At 40.5% G+C, this 22,424-nt stretch overlaps 1 protein-coding gene across 1 annotated transcript in view; it reads left to right on the forward strand.

Annotated features, from left to right (window-relative positions):
• Positions 1-3,379: 3,379 nt before the first annotated feature.
• The window catches only part of LOC146712621 (uncharacterized), a 43,262-nt gene continuing 24,217 nt past the window's right edge, over positions 3,380-22,424 (forward strand). The window contains exons 1-6 of the mRNA XM_085436762.1: positions 3,380-3,520; positions 4,365-4,712; positions 10,775-11,107; positions 11,992-12,312; positions 20,342-20,678; positions 20,873-21,324. Coding sequence (XP_085292888.1) covers positions 3,484-3,520; positions 4,365-4,712; positions 10,775-11,107; positions 11,992-12,312; positions 20,342-20,678; positions 20,873-21,324 — 1,828 coding nt within the window. The 5' untranslated portion in view covers positions 3,380-3,483. The remainder of the gene's footprint in view (positions 3,521-4,364; positions 4,713-10,774; positions 11,108-11,991; positions 12,313-20,341; positions 20,679-20,872; positions 21,325-22,424) is intronic.

A 22,424-nucleotide genomic window follows, 5' to 3' on the forward strand; every position in this document is an offset into this window, starting at 1 on the left:
GTCTAAATATCCCATATGGGTCGTGTGAAATGGTGTTTTCAGTTTCATTCAGTTGAAGTAAAGAACGTTGAATATTTCTAAGTGTGCTGTTTTGAACCAACATGTCACAGTATGATCAGTGCTGTAATTTTTGACAGTCACTGTATCAATGTTATTTTTGCATCTCTTGAATAAAGGTTTTGACCTGCAAGTGCTAATTTCTTTAGTTATTGGGGTAAAATGGGTAATGTTAATAGGAAGGTGTTTGCCAATTCAGTAACCTAATTTAATGTTAATGGAAACTAACATTATCTCAAATTGTTTAGTTATAATTGTTGTTTACAGTGGGGCAAAAAAGTATTTAGTCAGCCACCGATTGTGCAAGTTCCCCCACCTAAAATGATGACAGAGGTCAGTAATTTGCACCAGAGGTACACTTCAACTGTGAGAGACAGAATGTGAAAAAAAATCCATGAATCCACATGGTAGGATTTGTAAAGAATTTATTCGTAAATCAGGGTGGAAAATAAGTATTTGGTCAATAACAAAAATACAACTCAATACTTTGTAACATAACCTTTGTTGGCAATAACAGAGGTCAAACGTTTACTTTAGGTCTTTACCAGGTTTGCACACACAGTAGCTGGTATTTTGGCCCATTCCTCCATGCAGATCTTCTCGAGAGCAGTGATGTTTTGGGGCTGTCGCCGAGCAACACGGACTTCCAACTCCCGCCACAGATTTTCTATGGGGTTGAGGTCTGGAGACTGGCTAGGCCACTCCAGGACTTTCAAATGCTTCGTACGGAGCCACTCCTTTGTTGCCCGGGCGGTGTGTTTTGGATCATTGTCATGTTGGAAGACCCAGCCTCGTTTCATCTTCAAAGTTCTCACTGATGGAAGGAGGTTTTGGCTCAAAATCTCACGATACATGGCCCCATTCATTCTGTCCTTAACACGGATCAGTCGTCCTGTCCCCTTGGCAGAAAAACAGCCCCATAGCATGATGTTTCCACCCCCATGCTTCACAGTAGGTATGGTGTTCTTGGGATGCAACTCAGTATTCTTCGTCCTCCAAACACGACGAGTTGAGTTTATACCAAAAAGTTCTACTTTGGTTTCATCTGACCACATGACATTCTCCCAATCCTCTGCTGTATCATCCATGTGCTCTCTGGCAAACTTCAGACGGGCCTGGACATGCACTGGCTTCAGCAGCGGAACACGTCTGGCACTGCGGGATTTGATTCCCTGCCGTTGTAGTGTGTTACTGATGGTGACCTTTGTTACTTTGGTCCCAGCTCTCTGCAGGTCATTCACCAGGTCCCCCCGTGTGGTTCTGGGATCTTTGCTCACCGTTCTCATGATCATTTTGACCCCACGGGATGAGATCTTGCGTGGAGCCCCAGATCGAGGGAGATTATCAGTGGTCTTGTATGTCTTCCATTTTCTGATGATTGCTCCCACAGTTGATTTTTTCACACCAAGCTGCTTGCCTATTGTAGATTCACTCTTCCCAGTCTGGTGCAGGTCTACAATACTTTTCCTGGTGTCCTTCGAAAGCTCTTTGGTCTTGGCCATGGCGGAGTTTGGAGTCTGACTGTTTGAGGCTGTGGGCAGGTGTCTTTTATACAGATGATGAGTTCAAACAGGTGCCATTCATACAGGTAACGAGTGGGGGACAGAAAAGCGTCTTACAGAAGACGTCACAGGTCTGTGAGAGCCAGAGATTTTCCATGTTTGAGGTGACCAAATACTTATTTTCCACCCTAATTTACGAATAAATTCTTTACAAATCCTACCATGTGGATTCATGGATTTTTTTTTCACATTCTGTCTCTCACAGTTGAAGTGTACCTCTGGTGCAAATTACTGACCTCTGTCATCATTTTAAGTGGGGGAACTTGCACAATCGGCGGCTGACTAAATACTTTTTTGCCCCACTGTATGACCCTGAAGGTAAGCGAGTCATGGACTAAAGTAAAACAGTATGTTGGATGTGCCATGCAATGCTCAATTACATGGGTGGGAGCTAGTGTGTTAGCTCAGTTAGCTCGTTAACGTGTTGGCCGTCTAGCCCCATGCACGGGGTGATCGGCGGTAGCTCGTTAACGGAGATTTGCCGTGTTGTGGCGTTAAGGTCATTTCAACGAGATTAACCTGAAAGCACTAGTGGGAACACAACGAATATGACTGCACATTTACGCCGACATTATCCTAGTGCAAGGACAAAGATGAGCGATTCCTCAATCAGATACAGGGCTCGCAATATCGCTAGCCCGACGTCCCGGGGCTAGCGATTTTTTTCAGTCGGGCTACCAAAATCTATCTCTGCCCTGCCCGTCGGGCTATTGTAAGAAGGAAAAATATATGTCAATGATTTTGCATTCTTTCAGAAATGTAGCTGGGTAATTATGTCATTGTCATCGGTGAGCCACTGTCAATATGTGACATATTGACATCGTGTTTGAATTTGCGCTTGTTTTTTTGCTTTCACTTTGCAATCACGCGAACTGCGTATAGAGAGCGACAGCACTGATTGGTGAGTGATGATAATTTGCGCACCAATTCCTCTGACATCGTCTTATCAATCGTTAGCTTACTATGCAAACATGACAAGTGAAATCTCCCGCAGCTTAAACATGTGAGAGGTTGATCGCGCAGAGAATCGCTGAACTTATGTGAGTGTGTGTGTAAAAGCAGCAGGATATATATTTCAGTTCTGCTGAGCCAAATAAGACAGGTCAGGGTGAAGAAGTGACAGCCAAAGAAAAGCTTACCACAAAACGGAGAAGTTATGACAAATCAGACTATAAGGCAAAAAGAAAGTGCAGCTTTATGGTTTCATGGACAAAAGAATTTCTGTGGCTGCAATATGATGAGCTATATAACCAGGGGTGCACATAAGTGGTCCGCAGGTGCGCATTCGCTGTCAAAATAAAAAACACGCACAAGGGTTAGGGTTAAATTTAAAAACTATACTTTTGAGTTAAAATATATATTTATAATTTTAATAAATGACAAATTAAAAAGGCATGAACATTTTTTTTGTATCGAAAAAATATCGAACCGTGACACCAAAGTACCGAACCGAACCGTGAATTTTGTGTATCGTTGCACCCCTAATATATATATATATATATATATATATATATATATATATATATATATATATATATATATGAGAGAGATAGATAGATAGATAGATAGATAGATAGATCCATATAATGATGCAGTGCTACACACATTCATATTTGCATGTTATTGTGTTCAGAGAGGCTGCTTTTTATTTTTATTTCCTCATTGCTGTGCACATTTTTTTTATAACCGACTTCAAGGTAAAACTTGGACTCAGATGCTGTTGAACCTGTTTTCTGGAACAGAGTCTTGAAGGAACCAAAAGCAAACTTTTATTTATGTGTCAACATTTGGAGATAAATGTCTCACTGATTCTGATCCATCCGTGTCGGTTAATTCTGCCAGTTGGATTTTTGTTTACAGGGGGATGAAGATGCTGCTGGTGTTGCTGCTCCTCATCAACAGTAAGATACACACTTTAAATACTGTTTAAATGCCGATTGTGTGTAAAACTTATGGAGCTGTATTACAAACAAGTAACTTGAATAGTGAGGAAAGAAGCTTTGTTTGTAAAAATATGAAAGACTGTAGTCAAAGGTTGTGCTTTTCCATCATTGAGACGCTGAACAACATCTTAAAATAGTTTTACACTAAATCCCTTTGTCTGTACGGTGGTTCAGTCCTTGTCTTACAAACAGGCGTTCATCGCAGTCACCGTACAAGTCTGTAGGCACTGAGAGCCAAGGATGAACATTTCTGACATACCTCTGCAGGAGTGCCAACTACTCACTGTGTGTGTGTGTGTATACATGGTGGAGACTTGTTTAAACTGATTCTACTACGGTGGTTATCCTCAGGCGGAGTGGCTGAGCAGCCTGCAGTTTATTCATATTGACTGTGATGTACAAGAAGGTACAGTGTTGTGTGTAACAGGAACAGGAAAACATCACAGTATAAAAGATGAAGATAAAGGCTGAACTGACAGCTGTTCCACTGCTGTCACATTAAGGACCTGCATCAGAATAATTTTTGTAATGTTGCTTTACTGGAACAGCAGTTATTAAACTTGTCACAAGATGGCGCTCCAACATATTCACAGTCACATTAAGTGGTGAAGGAAACACTTGTATGTACAATAAATGTATCTACAACATCTGTGTCAAACCAGCTTACTATTGTGTTGTCAAGAGTCAACGTTTCAATATTCAAACACATGTCTTGGGTTTCTTAAATTAATTTGTCACCTGAGGTATCTGAGACAAACCCACAGCATGCGGTTAATTTCTATGTCTGTTTATGTGTCTTCAGTTTCCCAGCATGCCCTGGCTGTGGTGGTGGAGGTGAATGAGGGGGAAAGATCTGTCCTGCTGCCCTGTCAGTACTCAGGTATTACACCCGAGGACCCCACAATGATGTGGACTCGCAATGATCTTGATCCCAACTCTGTCCACCTACAGCGAGAAGGAAGAGATGACCTTAGAGGGCAAAACCAGCGTTACAGCAGGCGCACATCGATGAGGCGTGATGCTCTGCACACTTTAGACTTCAGCCTCACTCTGAGAAAACCACAACTGACCGACAGCGGCAGCTACACCTGCTCCATCAGTTTTGGAAGAGAAGAGCTGACACTGACAGTTATACAGCTACAGGTCAAAGGTCAGCAAGAAATGCCAACACCTGCTCTTTATACAGCTCAGGAGTCAGTACTGTAGACAGATCAGACGTTAAACAGGTTAGATTGATTTGGTTAAAAGTTGCCATTGTTGTGTTTAAATTTGTCTTAAACACAACAATGACATGCAGTTTTCTTAAACTGCATGTTTAGATATTTTTCTGTTTCTACCATACATGTACGATGGTGGAGGAGGTTTAGCTATTAGTGTTTAACTGCAGGCACATTCCATATAAGATTCTGGTTTCCTTATTTGATAAGGAATGTTTACTTCCTGCCATTTATAGGCTCACCTGCACTGGTATATGAGAGACCGTTAAAGGGGTTAAACCGTATACAGGAGGGGTGAGATGACTCGGACACACAGTCCCTTTAACCTTTATGACACACCATATGGGTTTTACAATGGGGTTGTGTGTTGACTGAATAAAGGCTGCAAGAGGACGCTGGTTCTTTGGCGTTGTGTGGGATCAGGTGAGATCCCAGACAACTGATCCGACTGGCTTCCCTTGCAAGTTAAAACCCATCAATCTCTGGTTGTCTTGCTTCGTTCATGGGGATAAGTCTCTGACTCAGTGAGGCCTGTGAGCGCAGGCCTAACAAAGAGTGTTTTGGCAATTCTGTTATAAACAAAGACCAACATTTTAGATCTAAGCTCCATGGAAGCCACAACTAAGGTACGATTTTAGCTTGAATAAAGCGATATTGATTCATTAAATCCTGAATTGATTTTTAAATATAAATGTATTTTGCCAGGAACACCTGAATCTCAGGTTAAAGCTCACAAAACTATTTTAACAACCACCAAACACAAAACACCAAATGAGAGCAGGTACATTGATTCCACACAAGCATCTAAACACAAACCATTTCACTCGACGGCACATACACAGACACGCCATCAGGACTAAAAGGCGAGATCTCACTGATTCTGAAGCTGCAGGTTTTGTCACTCTCTGACCAAAATTTACTGAACCAGCAGCAAAAGTAGATCAAAACTAAGCTTGACATTTGATAAACATTGTCTTTAATTCCCTCTTACTTTTGCCGTTTTACTTCCACCACAATAGAATCACACTTCCTGGATGGCTCTCTGTCAGTCACTTAATATGTTGATTCATGGTTTTCTTTCATTTTTGTTCTACTGCAAAATATTATAAGGTAATATAAAAAGCTAGGCTAGAAAAAGGTTTTTCTGTGTTTTATTTTCACTTACTTTGACAAAAAGGCATCCGCTGTGATGCTCACACCTCTGAAGTCTCACAAGTCTCAGCTTTTTTTTTTTTTTACTTTTATTTAACTTTTTTTCCCCCAACAAATATAAGACTGGTTCACATCCAAAATAATAACACTACACAGCACTAGAATATTGCAACATTATGTCCATAATTGTTGTCCGCTAGGATCCAGTTTACAGGTTACTCCCAGTGCTTCCAGTGGTTTCTTCCATTTGTCCACAAAAATTCGAAGGCTCCCATCAATATAATGTCCCAGCCTAATCAGAGTCATAACTTCAATGATGAGCGACTTCCATAGAGAAATGGAGGGAGGCTCAGCCCCCACCCATCTCAACATGATGCTTTTCCTGGCCAACATTAACAGTGACTGAATTACATGCTCATGTTGTACCAGTGAAACAGGGATATATCCCAATATACACATTAATGGGTTTTCTGTCACCTGATGACCAATGGCTGTACTAATATTGGCGCAGACCTTTTTCCAAAATGACTGGATAATAGCACATTCCCACAAGCAGTGGAATCTAGTGCCCACTCTGACCTTACACTTGAGACAGTTTGGAGATATTCCCATATTATACTTACTATAAATATACAGAGAAATATGCACATTGTGCAGGATTTTGTACTGCAGTTCTTTAAATCGGTTACAAACAGAGATTTTGGATGAAAGGAGCAAAATTTTTTCCCATGCCTGTATATCTATTTCACATTTAAGCAGCGTCCCCCAAGATTTTCTCAACCATGTCAGTTTATCCACAATTAGGGCATAAATCTCAGAATAAAACTTTGATACAAAATGTTTATGCTCCCTATTATCCAGAAAAAATTTCTCCAACCGAAAAGAGGCTGTTGAGATTTGTAATGATTTAGCATTTTTTAGCACATAATTTCTCAATTGCAAATGCTTACAAAACTCAGTCTTTGACATAGAATACTGGGACTTCAGGGATTCAAATGATTTAAACACACCATGTTTAAAGAGGTCATAAAACCTCTTTACACCTACTTTATGCCATCCCACAAAGCTCAACCCTATGTTTTGCGGCAGAAGGTCTGGATTATTTATAAATGTTGACAAGATATTAAACGGAAGACTACTGTTAAAAATTTTTCTCAGTTTTCCCCACGTCCACATAGCATTATATATCAGTGGGTTATGCTTTATTACGTGAGGTAAGTCATTTAGACGTTTCCCTAAGAAGTTAACAGGTGAGGATGGTTTACATAATACTTCCTCAATATTTAGCCATGGTAGGTCAGAATGTTCATGTATCCAGGAAGAAAGAATCCTTGCTTGTATTGAGAGGACATAATTTTCTATGTTTGGCACTCCCCACCCGCCCAAATCTTTCGGTAACTGTAGTGTCTCCAATTTAATTTTGGGTTTTCTTCCTGCCCAAATGAAATCCACCATAGCCTTGTTAATTACTTTAATATCTTCTGATTTCAAAATTACAAACAACATGCCTGTGGGATATAATATTTTCAGTAGGATTACCATTTTAATGAGATTTATTCTTCCCAAAAATGATATCGGAAGTGACCTCCATCTTGTCAGCATCTCTCGAAGATCTTGAACCATTCCATTAATATTTTCTCCATATAAGTGACCAACATTTGGTGTAACTTTAACTCCCAAATATACAAAACCTGATGGTGCCCAGTGAAAAGGTTTAACATATAAAGGTTCATTATCCCCTCCACTACACAAAGTCATTATAACAGATTTATCAAAATTTACTTTGTATCCAGATATAAGACCAAAGTCTTTGATACACCTAGTAAGAACGGGTAAAGAGTTAACCGGGTCAGTCAGTGTCAGAAGAATATCGTCTGCATAGAGCAGAATTTTATGTTGTCTATCCCCAATTTTAACTCCAAGAACACGTGTCCAAGTGTCAGCTTTTTTTTTTATATATAGATATAAAAATATGGAAATGTACTGATAAATGATCAGAATTATAATATTTCTCACTGTCTAAGTCAAAATTGAACTGAATCGAGGATCAAATCAAATCGAGACCTTATGAATCAGAATCTAAACGATTATAGAAATCAACACCCATCCCTAGCCACAACAGTAGAGTGGACTGATTCTTATATAACGCTTTTCTATTCTCCCGGAGTACTCAAAGCGTTCTATACAACATGCCTCATTCACCCATTCAAACCCACTCATACAAGCACTTCTAAACTCAAGTGCAAACTAAACTACATTCACACACTTTCATACTCCGATGAATGCATCGGAGGGCAACTCTGGGTTAGTATCTTGCCCAAGGATGTTTGGCATGCAGACTGGGGAAGCCAAGGATCAAACCACCAACCTTCCGATCAGTAGCTGATCTGCTCTACCACCTGAGCCACAGCCACCCCCCCGAGGATACATAAATACATAATATTTTATATTTTCTGATGACCGTATTTAGTTGTCAAAACTGTGTAACACTCTTCAGAAATGTTGAGGTTTTTCACCACTTGCTGAAGCCTTTTCTAGTAAATACTGGCTCCCAGTGAAACTTAAGAATTGATTTAGTAAAGACAAGCTAACAAGCAAAGTAAAGTGCTGAGTTCTTCGGTACACTGTATTTAACCATCTTTTGTTAAAACTTGTCTGGAATGTGGGATGCTTCCAAAGAGCAGGTTACGGTTACATTGGGTCTGCTTGAGGATGTCCTGCTGTCATCAGCAATGTTAGCTTCCTTGGTGGGTGGAAGTCCCTTTGATTCCGTTGACTATAATATTTTATTTAATGCTTAAGATGCTGGCTGGTATCTCTGGTTCAGCACAGTAGGAGGAAGGTTCCTCCTACTCGTCTAGAAAGACTTTTTGTCTCAGGGTAAGCAAACCCTCCTCTGACACTGCTGCTCTAATCTGTGGGGTAGTGCAAGGCTCAATTCTGGGTCCATTATTTTAATTTGATATCCTTTATTTAGCTGATGTCATTAAATGATATCAATTCTATGCTGATGACACCCAACTGTGTCTGTCTTTTAAGCCTCAACAGCTGGATAGACTATCCTCCACAGTCCACTCTGTGTCCCTGATAACTGCTCTCTACTAATAAACTTTTTTTTTATATTCACACAAGACTCAGACTATGACTACAGCTTCTCCATAAATGCCTTTAAGAATCAGTCAAAGGATTTCTGTCCAGTGTTTGTAATCTTTCTGTATTTGATTCTTGACTTATATGTAAAATCTCTTTGACGTTCCTTTAAAAGAACATTTCTAAATTGTTATAGTCTCCTGTACGTAAATGCATAAATGTATTCATGCATTTGTGTCATTGTGGTGGATTACTGTAATGTCTAGTTTACAAGCTTAGAAAAAAAAGCTTTATTTATATCTCTAAGTGATACAAAATGCTGCAGCCAGGCTCCCAATGCATTGTAGTAAGCAACCTTGAAGCGCTTTTTATTTATCTGCTTTACAGTTGATTTTATAATTAGATATAAAATTCTCATCCAGTGGAGCCCCGCCTTACGAAGACCCCATTTAACGAAGAATTCAAGTTACGAAGGCTCTTAATGGCAGTATTTCTGCCCATGGTACGGCAAAATGCCCGCATAACGAAATCCGCTGGCAGAGACCAGAATTCCCACAATGCCTTCCGAATCATGTGATAACCCCTTGGCTTTTGTACTTGCGTTTTGCTGTTCCATGTGAAAGACGTATCGTTGTTGCAGTGCGCTATTTCGTGTGCTTCTCATATGCAATTAGCCTACCGTTCATTCATAATGGGGCCGAAAAAACTTTCTGCAAGTGATTCGAGTGAAAAGAAGAAGCGTAAGGTGCTCTCGATGGAAACAAAGAGAGAAATTATTGACAAATATGAGCAAGGTCCTCCTCCACCAAGAACTTTGTCTTCAGCCAGCATCGCCTCACTCAAAAGGCGATGGAAAAAGGTGCTCCGACTTAACGAAAATTTTGACTTACGAAAGACGCTCTGGAACGAATTTATTTCGTAAGTCGAGGTTCCACTGTACTTACATATAGACCACTAGATGGGCTAGATCAATTTAGTGCTTTGTATGTACATCTGCCTTGCTCTGTGGACTTTTTCTTTTCAGTACAACTTTCTTTTACAGGCTTTTGTTCCCTTATTCCAACGTTTTTTTGCGATATCCTGCTGTCATCAAATTCAAAATGAGATTTCTGATCAGTCAAAAAATAAACAAACAGCAAAAAAAGAAAACATAGTTTAAAATACATTACATTTAAATTATAAAAACTTTTATAAGTGTCTAATATAAAGATTTTGTGTGCATTAAACAATGTTTCCATGGCATCAAGGGTTTTTTAATGCTGGAAATGATCAAACGATGATTAAATTGTTAACGTTAAAGATCCAGTTTAGCTTTCAATGGGAAAAAAAGAGGCCAGATGATGATGTATTACCACAGAGACATAGATTAGCAACACTAATGGGGGGCGACCGTGGCTCAGGGGGTTGGGAATCGCATCTGTAACCGGAAGGTCGCCGGTTCGATCCCCGGGCTCTCTGTCCTGGTCGTTGTGTCCTTGGGCAAGACACTTTACCCTACTTGCCTACTGGTGTTGGCCAGAGGGGCCGATGGTGCGATATGGCAGCCTCGCTTCTGTCAGTCTGCCCCAGGGCAGCTGTGGCTACAACTGTAGCTTGCCTCCACCAGTGTATGAATGTGAGAGTGAATGAATAGTGGTATTGTAAAGCGCTTTGGGTGCCTAGAAAAGCGCTATATAAATCCAATCCATTATTATTATTACTAATGCTCATATCCCAGATGACTATTTCATATTGTGATTTATTGTCCTCTCAGACCAGCAGGTGGAGATGAAGGTGAATGAAGGCTTAGAGTCTATCATCCTGCCCTGCAAAACAAAATCTTACCTACCTGAGGACACCACAGTGGAGTGGACTCGCTCTGACCCAGAACTCATGATGGTTCATGTGTATGCAAACGAAGGCGACCAACTTAATGACCAGGACGGCCTTTACAGAGACCGAACAACAGTGAATGAAGACCTGCTGAGAACTGGAGACCTCAGTCTGATCCTGAAAAACCCCACAAAGAGAGACAGTGGAGGATACATCTGCACCATCTACAGGGACAAAGACATCCTGAGACAGAAAGTAGAGCTGCAGGTCAAAGGTCAGAGATGTAGATAAAGGTCAGTGGTGCTGTAGATGTTGTCATAATATTATGATGATGTTTTAATATTATGGTCTATTATTGTTTTCTACACAGAGCCATTCCCATCTTGGGCCATAGCTCTCCCAATTATCCTGGTTGTTCTTGGGGTTTCTGGAGGTCTTTTATTTCATTTCCGGCACTATTTCATGTCAGGTGAGTGTCTCCTACTACACTACCCATAATGCCGATGGTCAGCAGGTGTCCTCTGGTGGCTCCTTGACTGCGGCTCACACAAACTTGTTCCAGAAGCTGAAAGAGTTGAGAGTTACAAACAGCTGATACAGAGAGCTGAAGAGAAACTTCCAGGTTTGTTCCAGAAGTCAGAAAACCTCCTTCAGACTCAGTCATTGATCAGTGAAACAGCTCCACAACATGACTTTACTAAACAGTGTGTGTGCTTCACTGCATTGATCTGACACAGAGGCTGCATGTGGACAAGCTGTTCTTCTTCTGTGGTGGTAAACAGCAGCTGACATGGAAACATGTGCTGACAGTAAATGTTGCAGCAGCTTCAGTAAATGTTCCTCCTTGAGTTGTGCTCAGTCATGTGGTGGAGAGCTTCAGATGTTCAGACACATGAGATCTTCATGGTTTCTGTGCTGATGTGTGTGAGACATGGCCGACTGTGGAGGCTCAGTCTGTCTGTTCTTCTTCATCCAACATGTCTGCAGCACTTTACAGGACGCTGCAGACTAGTTACCAAAGAACGAGTCAGGAACACATCAGGAACAAACTGAGATACAATCTGACTGAGACTAGAAGACAAGGATGGGGACAGGGAGGTCATGTGACCACCACAGCTGCTGCTGATGTCATCATGTTGTGCTTTGTCGTCCTCTCAGTTTACCAGGTGGTGGTGGATTCAGGGGTGGAGTCTGTCCAGCTGCCCTGCAAAGGCACACTTCACCTCCCCAAAGATGCTAAAGTGGAGTGGATGGACAACAATGACAGGAAGGTCCACGTGTATGTGAATGGCCCTGATGAACCTGAACAACAGGACGAGTTTTACACAGATCGAACGAAGATGAATGAAGGCCTGTTGAAAACTGGAGACTTCAGTCTGACCCTGAAATACCCCACGAACACAAACAGCTACACCTGCACCATCTACAGCAGGGAGGGAAAGATCCTGCTGAAGAAACAAGTGGTGCTCACTGTTATAGGTCAGTGCTGTAGGTACAGGTCAGAGGTCAGAGGTCACTGTAAAAGCTCAGAGAATATGAACTGGGTTCACATCATCACATCATCCATGAGACTTTCATGAGTTTCTCATAATGTTGGTTTAGCATTTAGCTAGCACACTGCTAAAGTCAGTTCAAATATATCTATTTTGTTAGCACTCACATCTCAGTGAAAATAACTACATGCATGCTTTTTCCAGAACCGTTCAACTTTCCTCATAAACACACATGGAAATATCACAAATCTGGGTCATGAAACAAGGAGGGGAGGACCTGTTACCATCACTGGTTGTCATGTTCAAAATTTTTCAAGACTTTAGGAAAAATATCTGTCATTTAAAAACATTTAATTTGCTTCAGCAGTTGAAATTACAAGTTTACAGCGCTGTACCTTTGTGTGAACCATTAGTCTGCTTCACAGAAAGGATAATCTTGAAACGGGCTCTACAATAACAAACAATTACAATAACAAAGGATTATTAGGGCTATCTTCTCCGAGCACCAAATGTGGCAGTCTGCTGTGGATCCTCCTCATTCAGTCCGACCTTGCCTGGTGTCTGCTCCTTTGAGACAGAAAAGAAAAACATCTCCTTTAATTTTCTCAAAAATCCACAGTGCGCCTCGTAATAATATTATAATATATACACATTATAATAAAAGTTACCGTGAGGGTTCTGAATTCGGAAACAAATGCAATCGCATGGCAGGATGCTGTAAACGGACCAAACTCCAGTCAGGAGAACAACTGAAATAATCCATCCACAATACGAGGTTAGTCATTAATTTACTGCAACAACATAGGAATAGAACAGCTGTGAGAGAATTCAACATTCATTCATTCATTTATTTATTTATTTCACACTTGGTACAACAGATCAAACAAACCAACCACACTTTCTATCAATAAAGCACTACAACCATGTGTGAAAAGGAGCAGGAAGAAGAAAATATTCTTATTAAACCCTGCCCCCTATCTACATTCAAACTTATATTACAAGTGGGCACCAAAAATCAGGGAACAAACTAACATTAACATTTATCTCCGGTCCTAACCCAAACCAAACAACAAATTTACAATCAGAATATACCACTCCACATAATAACAAGGAGAAAATAAAAATAAAATAAATAAAACAAAAAATTATAATGGATCCATTTTCAATGAACTCCAATTTCATTCACATTCTTCATATTGAGTTATCGCTTTAAGCATGTAACACTTTTTAAAACAATGTAAACTTATACAATTCTTTAAATTATAATGAAGTGAGTTCCAGTCGTATACCCCTAACCGTTGGACTCATTAATCTTTGTGTAGTCCTAGCTAACTGATGCTTAAAATACAATTTCCTTCTGCTATCTTCTCCCTCTGAACACATCAAAAATACTCTGTAACTTAAAGGGCAAAATATTATTATTAGCCTTAAACATAATTAATAGTGTCCGTAATTTCACTAAATCTCCTAATTTTAATAATTTTGATTTTATAAATAATTTATTTGTATGTTCTCTATATTTAACATTATGAATCATTCGTATCACTTTCTTCTGTAATAAGTTTAGAGGTTTTATAGTATTCTCATATGTATTCCCCCAGACTTCAACACAGTAACTAAAATATGAGAAAAACAATGAAAAATATAAAATGTGCATTGTTTTATAATCTAATAAATCTCTTACATTTCCCAAAATATAAATGTTTTTAACCATCTTCTTTCTAATATACTCAATATTAGATTTCCAAATTTTCATCTACTATTACACCCAAAAAACGAAATTCAGTAACTCTTTCAATCAATTCTCCATCAATGGACATAATGACTTCATCCTCCTTTGCATGACTGCCAAATATCATGAATTTCGTTTTTGTCAGATTCAAAGATAATTTATTTACATCAAACCATTTTTTATTTTTTATTTTTTTTTTTTCGCCTGTCCCATTTGGTTCTTTAGCCATCAGAATTGTTGTCTGAAGACCAACAAGGATGCCCAATGGATTTACTTTGCCAAATGGATCATCGTGGCATTGCCGTATTGGTCCATTTGGTCGATCTTTGTTTTTATTATTTATTATATTTTATTTTCAGATGTTACAGACGGGACAGACATGAGTGAGGGATAGGAAAGGGAGAAAGAAAGAGGAAGGAAAGGAAAAACAGAAGGGGAGAGGGACAGTGAGAAAGGGGGGGAGAAAAAAAAATCTCCTGGATCACCTGTTGAGAGAAAAATAGAAAACAAGCAAAAAAAACAAAGCAACATACTAAACACAACACCATCGCATTAATCTAGCTAAGTGTAAACAGCAGTAAATACTAAATATTCAATGTTGTTGTGCAGCATGCAGGACAGATGTGCTTCGAAGTAGTAGCCAAGAAAGGTGTAATTTGGGTCTACGAGCAGTGAACACCCGTGTGGATCAGCATGCTTGTATTCCAAAGGTTTCTCCATGTAACGATCTGCTAGGGAGTGTGGGGGGGCCACAGCCCCGTCCTCCAGGGTATGAAGCAGGTATGGAGGAGATCAAAACTCCAGACATCCAGAGGCCCCCAGAACACAAGAGACCATGGAAGACCAACAGAGGGGCAGCTGCGCCACTGTAGCGGAAAGAGCTGAGGAGAGTCCCAGATGAGGGCTCACTCAGCAGCCGCGGAGCAGAAGCCAGGGGGGGTTGCAGTGACGCGCCCGTGAGCTCCGCCGGCCCCCAGCTGTGCCTGAGTGACCGAGCCCCAGGCCGAGAGGCCGGGGGCACCCCACCTCCGAAGGGGCCCGAGCGAGCCCCAGGCTCCAGGCCCCGATAAGCGGCCGCCAAGGAGTGAGCTGGTGTGTACCTGGACACCCACCCCCAGACAGTGGCGTTTCTAGAAAATTTTTGTTGGGGGGGCCAGGTAGGGGCACAGATTTGGAGAAGGGTGGCAGATGTAATTGGCAGATAATGTTAAAAACAATTCTACCAACTGTTAACCATAATTCAATAATCCTATAAACCTAATAACCGAATGCGCTTTTAACTCTTATTAGAATGAGATTTTAACCACTACGGTGCAAAGTTTTTAGATACTGCGTTGATAAAGTACAAGAGATACAATCAGTCAGTGTTTACTCAACATTCAAGGACATCAATATTTGCATAGTATTTTTACTGACATGTAGTGCACATATGTTTTGGGCAAAAACATTTTTGAATATTAAAATACGAACATTTTTAACAAACAACTGGCAAATTAGCCAATGCCAATGCAAAACCAATGCCTGTTAAAAAAAAAAAAAAGAAGATAATCTTCTCACAAACTGGTGTTTGATTTTGAAACAGGAAAAAAGTGGAGAAACAACTGAAAAGACTAACATTTGAATAAAACCTGAAAGCAAGTAAATACTTTCTATGCTGCCTTATGGTAAACTTTGGTAATATTGATAAAGAACAACACTGGCTGATGATAAAATACAGTCAGCTGGCACGGTGACACTGCCAGTATTAACCTGCAGGGCTGGACTGGGACAAAAAATTGGGCATTTTGATTACAGACCGGCCCACCAGGTATTAAAGCCATAAAGCCTTTGAATGAAAACAAACCCTGTTGTGACAGTGATGTACAGTCTTTTTGGTATATGTATGATTTCTATACATTTTACGTCAGATAAAAACTTTGTTCGCAAGATTCAGATAATTATTTAATAAAAGCTAGATATTTTAAATGAGAATAAAAAAGAAAAGTATTTCTTTGTGCCCCCCTCTCCCTGTTAATGCCCTACCTGCCCCCCTGGCAACACTTTGCTAGACCCGCCCCTGCACAGTTACCAGCTGTCAGCTACTTAGAAAAGGATCCTGGTGTTATTTGTCTCTAAGAAACAGTTCATAACTTCCCTTCAACTCATTCATGTCACCTAAAAGGTAAACCTGTTTCTCCATCACAGCTCTGATGATTCAGTAAGGACATCTCCTGGTTTCATCTTCATGTTTCCCTCTCACCACATATCCAAACCGACATCATGACCAGCAGCTTTACAGCTGTGGCTCCAGCAAACATCAGCTGATACTAGAAATTAATATTAAATAAATTCTAACAACAGCTGATCAAGCTTAAACGTGCTGCTGTTGTTTAGCGCGACATCTGCTGGTTTCCTCTTTCTGGTGCAAAGTGAGTGATAAACAAACAAGAGAGCCGATCAGCTGATCATTGATCAGTTTCATGATTGAAGTAGCAATAGAAGAGGCAGCTGTAAAGACAGAATAACTCCAGCTTTGTGTCTTTTTCCATCCTAGCTGAAGTTCGGGACAAACTGTGTCTCTTCTCAGCTCAATACGAAACGCGTAATATTTTCTCTGAATGATGGACCATCCCATGTTTTTAAGGAGCTGTTGGCAACTCTACTAACTAACCTTATGAATAAAATAAAGTTCACTATCAGTAACATCATAGCAACCGAACAGCTGTATAAAGTCTCATGCTAGCTCACGCAGTATGAGGTATTGTAACTGACTGTAAAAAGTCAGCACAGCGAAAATAAACTGCACCTAAACTTGGTTCATATGTGACCCAGATAGACTGCAGGTCATAACTTCTTACCTGAAGTTCAGTTCACCTGACAGTCGGACTGGCGGCCGCCTCGGGTCTCTCCTCCTCCTGCCTCACCTTCCCTCCCTCATCCACCTGTTGCCTCTGTGGAAGCTCCGCCATAGCCACCACCAAACAACTGACTTATTTTTACACATCGGCCTGCATCTGGCCAATCCACCACCTCTCATAAATAAGTCATCAGCCCACCATGCAAACGTCCGATGGCTAGTCCAGCTATGTTAACTTGTTAATCTTTCGCCGAAAAAATGTTTTCTGCGGTGCTGTCTTTCGTGCTTGGCTCTCCTACCTTTGCTAACATGATGCGCATAGTGCAGAAGCCGATGCTGCATTCACTTACACTCGGATATCTGAGCTTCACTGTGAAACCATAATCGTGCATTTGATATTTCATTAAATTTTATTGTTTTATCTTCGGGGTGGCACCTGGGGTGGCCAGTCTGGTTGGGGGGTGGCCTGTGCCCCCCCAGGCCACCCCACTGGACACGCCATTGCCCCCAGACACAAAGAACCACCAACGCACCGACACCTGAGGGAGTCCGCCACCGGCAGGGGAAGTGGTGGTGGGTGGAGATAGGCCTCCAAACCTTGGAGGGCCTGAGGTGTCCCCAGAGAGGTGGCGTCTGACACCCAACCTGACATATAGACACAGACATACAGGCACACACAGACACAAACATCCATTCCCACCCTCATGCTCTCATGTGCACTTACTCCACACTCAACCAACGTGGAGACAGACATAAAGAGACGCTGTACACACGATCACACTCCCCAAGCGTACTCTACAAACCGGGTCTAGGTACCCTTGCCCCTGGAGGGGGGAACTGCACCCAGACCCAGGTGCTGTTACCCTTTTCCCTGCGGTGGGGAGAGGCAGACCACCCCGACTCCGTAGCAGCAGGGAGGCCCCACACCCCAGACCGCAGTCGGACGGCCAACTCCTCCTAGCCCTCCCGCTCCAGCCGGCCGCAGAGAACGGGGGTGGGAGAAGACTCCAAACCTCCCTCCACCTGCTCATTGTAGTGTTGATGCATGTGTGTTCTAAGGTGCAATTAAAACCCAGGAGGGCATGGAGCTACCTGCCAAGGAGCAGCAGGTAAGCGCATAGTCCCTCCTGATAGCCCTCCATGTCTAAGTGTATTTAAAATTGAGAGGTGGGCAACATCAAACCATTTTTTCAATCTTAACATCTCAGAAGTCATAATTTCAACCAAATCTTTCAAATTCTCTCCAGAGCAATAAAAATTTGTGTCATCTGCAAATAAAATAGAATTTAACCTTTTTGATACGTCACAGATATCATTAATATATAAATTAAAAAGTTTAGGTCCCAAAATAGAACCTTGAGGAACGCCACATAAAATCTTCAATCTTTCAGAGGTATTGCCGAGATAATGTACATATTGCAACCTATTTTCTAAATAACTCCTTAACCAATTCAATGCCACGCCTCTCACACCATAATTATACACTTTAGAAATCAAAATAGAATGTTGTAACTATCAAAAGCTATTTTTAAATCAACAAATACCCCCACTGTATATTTATTATTATGGGTTGCAGATGAAATATCGTCAATGAAAGTCAACAATACTAATGCCGTTGATCTATTTTTATGAAATCCAAATTGATTTTCATTTATTAGTTGATATTTTTCAATAAAACTATCAAGTCTTTGCGCAAAAAGTTTTTCGAGCACTTTTGAAAACTGTGACAAAAGAGACACTGGCCTATAATTGTTAAAACTATGCTTATCTCCTGATTTATATAAGGGTATCACTTTTGCCACTTTCATTCGATCAGGAAATACTGATTGTAACGAAAGATTAAAAATATAGCAAAGAGGAATACTTATACAATCTAAAGTATTTTTAATTACAACCATGTCTATACCATCACAGTCAGTATATTTTTTATTTTTAAAGTTTTCTACAATTGCTACTATTTCTTTTATGGTAATATCAGCCAAGAATGTGGAATTAACCACTCTACTTTCTGCTTTCCAGGCTTCGTAATTTTTCCTAATTAAATTTGCTAAAGTGGGTCCAACATTTACAAAAAAATCAATTGAATTCGTTTGCTACTTCAGTCTTGTCTTCGACAACTTGATTATTCTTAATAAAATAATTAGGGCGATCTAAGGGTGTGTTCTTGTTACCCAATACCTCCTTAAAAATATTCCAAATGCCCTTAATATTATTCTTGTTTTCCTGAAAAAGTTTATTATAGTAGTCTTTCTTGGCTTTCCTCAATATTAATACCAACTTATTTTTATAAACTTTGTATTTCATTTCCGCATTCTTAGTTCTCTGTGTTATATAATCCCTATATAAATTATTTTTCTTTTTACACGCATTTGCAAGACCCTTAGTTATCCAAGGTTTCATATTCTTATTCTTTTTCTTATACTTAAATGATACCAATGGACAATGTTTATCATACAGGCCAAGTAAGTATTTAAAAATGCTCCGTGTGCAACGTTGATCTCATTAACATAAACCTCCTTCCAGTCCACTTCCATGAGATCTTGTCTAAACTCTTTAATTGCCTCGTTATTTCTTAACCTTCTATAACTCACGAAACCAACCTCTTCCTTTCTTTTCATCCATCCATTCGCTTCCGCTTATCCTTTTTCAGGGTCGCGGGGGGCGCTGGAGCCTATCCCAGCTGTCATAGGGCGAGAGGCGGGGTACACCCTGGACAGGTTGCCAGTCTGTCGCAGCCTTTCTTTTCATATTTAAATCAAAAGTAAAAAAGACTGGTAGATGATCGCTTATATCATTTATGATGAGGCCACTCATAATATTACTCTCCAAACTATTAATGAAAATATGATCAATTAGTGTTTCTGATTTATCCGTTATTCTACTCGGCTTTATAATTAAAGGATAAAATCCTTTACCAAATAATAACTCAATAAAATGTGACGCAGCCTTATCATTTGCCTCTTTACAAAGATCAATAATGTAATCACCACACAAACATACAATCAATGTAATGAATCAATGGTACAGAAGTAGCAGAAGCAAGAAGAATGAGTTGAGTAAAGTTTGATATCTAACTGTTTGGTTTCACTTAATGCACCTTATGGTTCGGAAAATACGGCATTTAATATTATCCTAGATCCTAAAATCTAGTTCATGACAACTTGTTTGGACATTCTGACCCAGAGACTATTCTAACCTTTATCATGTGTATGTAAGCACTCTGCTTCTTCTTTCAATATTTCAAATCCAGACAGTAGTGCTGGATGAAGCTCTCAACCCTCAAACACGGAGGGCCAAAATGTTTATGAGCACATTTGCATTGTGTATATATTAAAATAATAAAAACAGCTTTATTTAATAGTTTTATAAACAATGTAATAATTTTTAAACCCTAACATGCTGCTGTTGCAGTCTGTTCCACTTACACATGCTGTGTTGTCTTCTCAGTCCCCCAGGTGGTGGTGGATTCAGGGGTGGAGTCTGTCTTGTTGGACTGTAGAACCACACTTAAGTTACGTGAAGGTGCTAAAGTGGAGTGGAGAGACGCTTACAGGAAGGTCCATGTGTATCAGGATGGCTCGACTAAGCCAGAGAAACAGGATCAGGTGTACAGAGGCCGAACAGAGATGAATAAAGATGCGCTGAGGACTGGAGACCTCAGTCTGACCCTGAGATACCCCACAATCACAAACATCTACACCTGCACCCTCTATGACAGGGAGGAACACATCCTGCTGAGGAAACAAGTGGTGCTCAATGTCAGAGGTCAGTGCTGTAGATACAGGTCAAAGGTCACTGTAAAAGCTCACAGAAGATGAACTGTGAGAGTCCACATCATCCATGAGACTTTCATGAGGTTTTGATAATGTTTATTTAACATTTAGCTAGCATACTGTGAAGGCTAAGTCAGTTCAAATATATCTATGTTGTTAGCACTCACATCCCAGTCAGAATAACGTCATCCATGCTTTTTACCAGAACCATCAAAGTGAACACACATGGAAATATCACAAATCTGAGTCATGAAACAAGGAGGGGAGGTCCTGTTACCATCACTGCTGCTGTTCCTGTCTGTACCATTTATAAATGCTTCTTTTTTCTCTCAGTCCACCAGGTGGCCGTGGATTCAGGGGAGATGTCTGTCCAACTGCCCTGTGAAACCACACTTGAGTTGCCTCATGATGCTAAAGTGGAGTGGAGAGACACTTACAAAAAGGCCCATGTGTATGAGGATGGCTCTAATAAACCAGAAAAACAAGATCAGGATTACAGAGGCCGGACAGAGGTGAATGAAGACCTGCTGACAACTGGAGACCTCAGTTTGACCCTGCAATACCCCACAGAGAGGGACACACAAGTCTACACCTGCACCGTCTACAGCAAGGAGGGAAAAATCATGTTCAAGAAAGCAGTTAATCTGAAAGTCAATGGTCAGAGATTTAAATGACTCTATTTGTTCACACACTGTGTTCTGTGTGTGTGTGTGTGTGTGTGTGTGTGTGTGTGTGTGTGTGTGTGTGTGTGTGTGTGTGTGTGTGTGTGTGTGTGTGGCCTACAGTAGTCTACTATCTTATACAGTTTGTGTGCTGCCTTTAGCCCTACAACAGCTGGGATAGACTCAGTTATGTTTGTGTATTTTGGAGGTACTTCTCCTCTTTGTTGCGAGTTGGGGTCATTATTCCCCCCAAAAAAAACCAAAACAAAACACATCTATCACCGCCAACTGAGGCAGACACATAGGTAGCCCAAAATGGCAAATGTAGTTCCCAGCCCTCAGGAAACGTCCACCAAACGTCCACAGTCATAGAAACTCCCCCACAGCTACCTGCAAGTCAAACAAGGAGACAAGACAGCAGCTGACCACCATCAGTGACCATCTAGTTCACTGATGGTGGTCAGCTGATCCGGTTAATGACCAGAGAGAAGCAAAGTCATCCAGTTGTTATTATGCGAAGGCGGATGTTCTTCTTAAACAAACATGATCTAGAAGTAAGTAAATGACTCTGAAATTCCTCAAACTGTTACTGGAGGCCAAGGTAATGTCATTCAGGCTAAGTATCTGGTTAGATACCATATTCCTAACAGTTTTAGGGTTGAGTACAATTGCCTCACTTTGTCTTTCTGATAATTTATTGGATTGTTCCAAATGGGTTTCAGTTTACATCTGAGAGGTTTTTATGTTCAGGCTTTGAAAGCAGTTATGATAATTACTACTTCAGCTTTTGAAAGGCAAATTACAGATTTTTACTTTTCTGAAGTTCTAGATCCAGCTATGGGCTGTCTGATAAGTTCAGTACAGTCTGAAACACACAACACAATCTATTGGATAAGCAGTAGTAGTAAAAGAATTTGGTAGTTGTAGATCATTATTGTGTTTCGGTTTTTGTAGAATGGTTTTAGATGTGTCCTTGAACCAACACAGCTGATTTAAACGGATAAATTAGCTCCTCAATATTTCATGAAGTTCTCCAGAGGCCTGGTAACGAACTAATCATGTGATTCAGGTGTGTTGACCCAAGGTGAGATCTAA

Source organism: Copadichromis virginalis, linkage group LG3, assembly GCF_057382275.1.
Source record: "Copadichromis virginalis isolate Kocher_CV1m ecotype Utaka linkage group LG3, C_Virginalis_male_GT1.1, whole genome shotgun sequence".
NCBI classification, from domain to species: Eukaryota; Metazoa; Chordata; class Actinopteri; order Cichliformes; family Cichlidae; genus Copadichromis; species Copadichromis virginalis.